The sequence below is a fragment of the Castanea sativa genome, chromosome 1 (genome assembly GCF_040712315.1).
Source record: "Castanea sativa cultivar Marrone di Chiusa Pesio chromosome 1, ASM4071231v1".
Taxonomy (NCBI): domain Eukaryota; kingdom Viridiplantae; phylum Streptophyta; class Magnoliopsida; order Fagales; family Fagaceae; genus Castanea; species Castanea sativa.
Window position 1 is genome coordinate 34,097,346 of NC_134013.1, and position 7,045 is coordinate 34,104,390.

A 7,045-nucleotide genomic window follows, 5' to 3' on the forward strand; every position below is an offset into this window, starting at 1 on the left:
TCTGCCCTTGATAGCAGATTTCTCCCATCCAGCTCTTATAACCTTCCATAGGCTACACCCATAAGGCCTTGCCACCAAGTATGTGGTCCAATCACCCCATGCTTACCCATATCTTATACCAATTAGACATCTTTGAAAGCTTTGCCTTTCCTCAACAAACCTCCATAAACACCTAATAAGCAAAGTTTGATTAAAGGTTATCAAGTTCCTCACTCCCAGAACACTAAATTTTATAGGTGAAATCAACCTAATGAAAATTGAACTCATTTATTTGAATCTTCTCCATCCTATTAACTACATGCATGAGAATAATACTTGCAACAAAGTAACAAAGCATTGCCCAAAATCTCACAGTTGACATACAAAATGCTACTCACTTCTTCCAATTCTCACCAACCAATCAAAAAATTCATTTGCTATTAAAGAAACCAATTTCCTTTCTTGAACTAGTCATTAAGGAAACAACCTCACCAATCCCAGATACAGAGAAACTTGAAGAAAAGTATTATTGACCAATATTTTCTGGGAAAAAGTGCCCCAAACATATTTTCCGGGAAATGTTCTGATAATATTTTCCAAAAAAAAAACCACAAACTAAGTGCCTCAAACATAAAAAAATAAATAAGTTGTGAAAGTGGGTGTGTTTTCCTTAAAACTCTGCAAGACTAAAACTACTGTAAAAGTTGCTAGGATCACCATCAATCCAAATGGAAACTATACATGTCGAAATACAAAGTAAATCTGTAATCTCTAATGGTCTCCAAAACCAAGACACCACACAATTGACTTAATCGGCTCTTTAAGATCCGCCCCACACAAATCTCCAAATACACAACTTAAATCTACCATTCAAACACCTATTACACACAAACACCAAATCCATAATTTGACTACATCTCCAAGTAGTTTTTGCAATTTATTAGCTGGTACTTCAGCAAGTAATTTGTAAACACTACTGGCCATTATTATTTTTTTTTAATTGGCAAGTTTTGAACCTGCAACCTTACTTTCCACCTATACTTGTGGGAAGAGGAAGTGTCATTTGAGTCAGAGCACACTAGCAACACTACCCACCAAACTAGTAGGCCTAAAATCCTTAATATCTAGGGCAACAACTATCTTCGGAATAAGTCAGATTATAGAAGCATTGAACGTAGTGCTACGCTCTTGATTGTCAATAGACATCATAAAGGCATCCCATTCCCACCCAAAGCATTGTCAATAGACATTATAAATTTTCAGAAATTGCTCGTGTCATAATACAATCAAACACATGAGAGTCAAGAACACTACATATCAATCAAACACATCTAATCTCGTCCATCATAACTAATTTCTCTCTAACTATAGTGATTGAATTTCCTCAATTAAGTTGCAAAATTAGATTTCAACGCCTTCAATTTATGAACAAACAATAAACTAGGAAACCGTAGAATTAACCAAATTGTAACGCGATAGATAGATAGAGGAATGAAAACGGGACCTGCTGGCGAGTAATGTAATCGGCTTTGATGGATGCGATGGACTGAAGAAGCTCCGGCAGCGGCAATAGCTTCGCGACCTCGCGCACCGCCGACTCCTTCGCTTCCACACCCAGATCCTCCGCCATCATTTTTCCTATCTTGTATCTACACACAAATCCGGTCAGTTTGTTTTTTCAAACGTAAAAAATATATTGATGTCGTTTGAATTTTGTTTTTGTTTTTTTTTAACATAAATATATATTGACTTTTTAAAGACTTTTATTTATTAATTTTTCAATAATTTGGGATTCAAAGGTGGCATTTGGATAGCGCGTTTGTGCGTCCACGTCCACGTCTGGGGTTTTTTTTTTTTTTTTCTAAGTGCGGCTGTCACTGTTTATTGGCCATGAACAGTAATTTTAGGCCAATAAACAGTAATTTTTTGCATAAATAGTACTTTTTACACATTTAAAAATTATTTTACTACAGTATTTTCAGTTTTCAGCAATAAGTTCTATCCAAACACACTCAAAAAGTCCAAACTCCAAAATAAAAAAATAAATAAATTAAATCAAAATTTTAAAGATGAAAAAAAGTCTTTTAAATAGGAAAATAGGTTTGTGTTTGGTTTGTGTTTTTAAACAACAATTTTCAATTTTTAAACAACATTACATGAATTTTCATACACTTTTTCATCCACACGTATTTTCACAAATATTTTCAAATAACAATTTTCAGTTTTTAAACACATGTACCAAACGGACCCATAATACTTTTTAATAATTAGGAATATAAAATAAACTTATTGAAATTTGAAAATGGATCAAGAAATTCATGTAAGGAACGGATAAATTAAAAATTATATATATATATATATAAGTTAAATAAATATTTTTGATAATATAAATATAATTTAATAATTTAATAAATAGTAAAAATGAAAGAACATAAATCATTAAAATAATATAAAAGAAACAAAAAAAAAACCTATTTTAAAGTTTAAAAACTCTTATTGTAGTAGAATTTTATTGAGTGTAATTGTTTTATACTTTTTGAAACTTTGAGAGTAAAGAGAAAATATTTTAATTAATTTGATATACTTGGAATGATCTAATGAAGAAAAAAAATGAAAAATTTTAATAATGAAAAAATAAAAAGGGCATTCACTTTGTGTAACCATAATATGTAAAGAAGTGTTATGTCCACAACATTTCACAACAAATTATAGGTGGTTACTAGTTAATTGTTATTAGTTCAAATTTGAACCTGTCACTGAGATTACTTTTTTGTCTCAATAATAACAACCAGTAAAAACCTACCACTTAAGATTTATTGTGAAAATGTTTTAAATATAGTATTTTTCTAACATGTAGGACATTGTTTTTAGGGATAATTATAGTAAACCCACGTATGATATGACTCGTTTTCACTTTGCCTACCCGTGATTTAAAACTTTACCCTTTGCCCACCTAAGGTTACTTCTGTTAGGACTCTATTACCCACCTTTGGCTTTGCGTTAAAAAACAACTTTTACCACCAAAACATAACATAACACGAATCAAAAAATTAAGATTTGAATTTTCTTGAAAGAGCTTGGGTTATGGGGTTTTGTGTCTCTATGCAAATTACAGGTTGTTTACTGAAATTCCTTTGAAAAATAATCAAGAAATGAAAAAGGCAAGAAAGATATGATTGTTTATGATGAACCATTAAAAAAGGTCAACATTGGGACCTTTTTTAATATCTTTGTAACACACAAAACGCCATAACCTAAGCATAGAAAATATCTCTCTCATCTCTCACGCTAAAAATCAAATCAAATATCTCTCTCATCTCTGTAACACACTAAAATTGTCTCAACGTTGTGAAATCGAGGTCACCATCGCCGTTGGTGGATGCCGTATTGAGTTTCCTCCAAACTCACAGCTGATTCTTCGCGACGAGCCCATCTTTCCTCCGCTGCCGCTCCTCTTCTAGCTTCGTTAACGCCACCAAAACGCCGTAAAAATCCCTCTACTTACACTCCAACAACGACTCTCGATCCTTCAACAACCGCTCCATTGAGGTTACCATTGCCACCGTGAAATCAACGACCTCATGTTCGGGCAATTGGGTGTTGTTTTGCTCGGAAAAATTTGGGGAAAATCGGGAAACTTTTGGGGTAGTGGTTATGGATTGTGGGTGTGCTGGTGGCAGTTCTGGGTTTTCAATTTTTATTGGCATAAGGAGTCTCAATTTTTGTTGTTTGAAGTTTTTTGGGTTTTCAAATTTTCTGGAATTCTAGTTTTTGGACACGACGAGTTTCAATTTTTGTTGGCATGACGAGTTTCAATTTTTGTTGTTTGAAGTTTTTTGGGTTTTCAACTTTTTGGGTTTCCAGTTTTTGAACACGATGAGTTTCAATTCTTGTTGTTTAAACTTTTCTGGGTTTCTAGTTTTTGGACATGAGGAGTTTCAATTTTTGTTGTTTGTACTTTTCTGGGTTTCTAGTTTTTGGACATGAGTAGGAAATTTGATTTTATTTATTTGAACGTTGTTGAGTTAGATTATGAGTTTTAATTTTTATCCAATTTTTCTCATACGGCTTTATCATGCTTTCAGATGTATAATTAGTTTGTTTGTGGTTGAGATGGTAAGTTCAAATACAAGTTGAAGTTCTAAGAAATTGCATAATATTTTTTACCAATAGCACATTTTGATCTTGTTTTCTCTTGAAATTTTATGTGTTTTATGTTTTGGGAGGAGAGAGACAAAAGAATGGTGCAAAAATACATATTTAACCTTCTTTTTAATGGAGGTGGGTAACAAAGCCCTAACGGAAGTAACCTCAAGTGAGCAAAGTGTAAAGTTTTAAACCACAGGTAGGCAAAGTGAAAACAGGTCATACCACAAGTGGGTTTATTGTAATTGTTGTTTTTATTATATAATATAATATTATATAATATAATATATGATATTTCATTGCATTTAACTTGCATTGCATTGTATAGTATCACCATATCATGTCACAAGGGCAAAATTGTAATTTTAGCCATTTAATCTCCAAATTCATTTCATGAAATAAATCTTGAAGTTATAAAGATCAAAATAATAGTTCAAGGGTCTTAATTGGACTACTGAATTAAAAGATATCAAGAAAACAAGTTTTAATGGTAACGTGCATTTGCATGAATTAAGTTCTGATCACATGTGATTATAAATTCTTAATTCTAATTTGTCAAATTTTAGTTCAATTTAAATTAAATGATGTGTCATAACACTATTGGCTAAGGATAGGGTTTATGGTATTACATGTACCCGATTTAATCCGGAGACAATATTTATTGATTACTTGCAAAATTGGTAAAAAAATGATTAATTAATTAATTAATTGGGCACGTTTGAAATTAATTTACTAAGCTTGTAGACTAAGAAAGTTAGAAGATAGACTTGAAATTAGGAAGGAATCAAATCACAACTGAAATGGAAATAGACGAAACCAAAAATAGAAAGATCCAAAGAGGATTTGGACCAAGTGCCGATCTGCACTTGGACCAGATCCTTAAGAATCCCTTCCTTTTTTGGCCTAGCTTGCTCCCTACTCAAGTTGACTTTGCCCCCTACATTTTTCCTTTAAAAAACCCTATTTTCTTAAGTCCCACATTGTCCAGAGATCATCCCTAGCTTTCCAACATCCAGTATAAATATCCCCTCCATCAACAGTTCAAAGCACTCCAAAAATCCTTAGAAATTTTTAGTAAACTAGGATTTCTCCCCCTTTCCCTCTATCCTACTCTCTAGAGTTAACAGTAAGAAGGTGGCTTTAGTGTCTTGGATCTCCTGGTCTCAATTCAATAGAAGTGATAGCTTCCACCTTCTGGTCTCAGGCTACCAACTTCATATTTATGAATCCCGCTCTAGAAAAGCTTTCTTGCTTTGAGTGCTTTAAAGTGCTGGTGCATGCAAGTAAGGTTTCTAAACCTCTTCTTTTTATTTTTTAATTATGCCCTAGCTTTTAGATTTAAGCATGCTTTATTTTCATGTTCTTAGTTAGTTCTTATTTGTTAGTATGCTAGATCTAGGTTTTGCTTAATTTTTCATAGTTTTTACGTTTCTAGGGTTTTTTAATTCACATATTATGCTCATCACATGTTTAGAATTATGGTTTTCCAAGTTATAAATGTGTTTCCATGTTTTTTTATTTAAAATACTAGAATCACATGTTCTTGCATGCAAGTGTATTAGATTTATGCTTATTTTGTTGATTAAAGTTTGGTTCATAGATCTAATTTGTTAAGAAGATCTTTACTTTGTTTTTCGAAGAACTATTTTTTGCACTGTTTTTAAAATGAAATTCTACATTTTTTTTCTGCAAAAATTTCAGCATTGTTTTCTATATAAAATTCTGTATTATTTCCTACATAAAAATCTGCACTGTTTTCAGCATAAAATTTTGCACTGTTATCTCCATTAAAAATTTGCACCGTTTAAAATTAACTTTTTGAATTAAATATTTTTCTACATCAAAATATTGGTTGCACCAATGATAAAATCAATTTTCTATTATAGTTTCAAGAATATCATTTTTCGATCTAAAATTCTCAAACTTGTTTTCAAGAATGAAATATGTTTCAAAATAAAAAATTCTTTTCAAAATTAAATCTTTTTGTAAATCCGAAGGTCTTTTTCAAATTTCAAAATTTTTCAAAATCTATTTGGATCTATTAATCTTAGTCTCTAATTTAATTATAGGTTTAAGAACTCAATAACATGTTCACATGCTCTGGATTAAGGTTTATTCCACATTACACACATATTCAACATGTCTTTCAATTTCAATTATTTGCATGCCGAGAATAGGGTTTCATCATGCTCTTGAATGTTTTACTTTTTAATCACTTGTTCTTAGATGATATAAACGGTTTGAATGATATGATATTGATCATTGGCCACCAATTAAAGTTTTGAAAACCGGTTTCACCGGATAGGTTGGGTGCCTAACACATTCTCAATCTTGTAACCTAATCTCCGAACTTAGATCAAGGGTTAGTAAATTATGCTTTTCCTTATAAATTTCCCTTTGTAAATTCTAGCAATCAAAGTGTTGTACTTTTGTTTTAGATTGGTTCTAGGGCCAAAGCAATGTAATTTTTTCTTATAAAAAAAACGATGTACAATTTTAATTCATCAATAAAGATGTATCTTTTCAATTTGGTTTTTTTTTTCAATTAAATAATTGACAATTTTTTTGTAAAACCTTTGACCTAGGAGGCTAGATAACATCAATAGAACCTCTACTCTTGAGTGGCATTAACACAATTCCACCACTTCGTGTGGGTTATGCTAAGCCTTTTAATTTCAAAAGATTGGGCCGGAGATGCAGTCTCTCATAGATACCAATTGATTTTTTTTATATAGGGGTTTGAACCACAAATCTCTTATTCGACAATAAGAAACTTTACCAATTAAACTAAATGAAACCGACATCATAATATAATATCAGAACCTATTAATCCTAATTCCTGATTGTGGACAATATTCTTTGTATGTCGATATTTATATTCATATATTATTGACACATCAAAGATAAGTTGAAATTTTAT

At 31.5% G+C, this 7,045-nt stretch overlaps 1 protein-coding gene across 1 annotated transcript in view; it reads right to left on the reverse strand.

Annotated features, from left to right (window-relative positions):
* LOC142619674 (exocyst complex component SEC6) overlaps nt 1-1,675 on the reverse strand; it is a 44,939-nt gene extending 43,264 nt beyond the window's left edge. Inside the window, exon 1 of the mRNA XM_075792885.1 lies at nt 1,484-1,675. Coding sequence (XP_075649000.1) covers nt 1,484-1,612 — 129 coding nt within the window. The 5' untranslated portion in view covers nt 1,613-1,675. The remainder of the gene's footprint in view (nt 1-1,483) is intronic.
* Between the last annotated feature and the right edge of the window lie 5,370 nt (nt 1,676-7,045).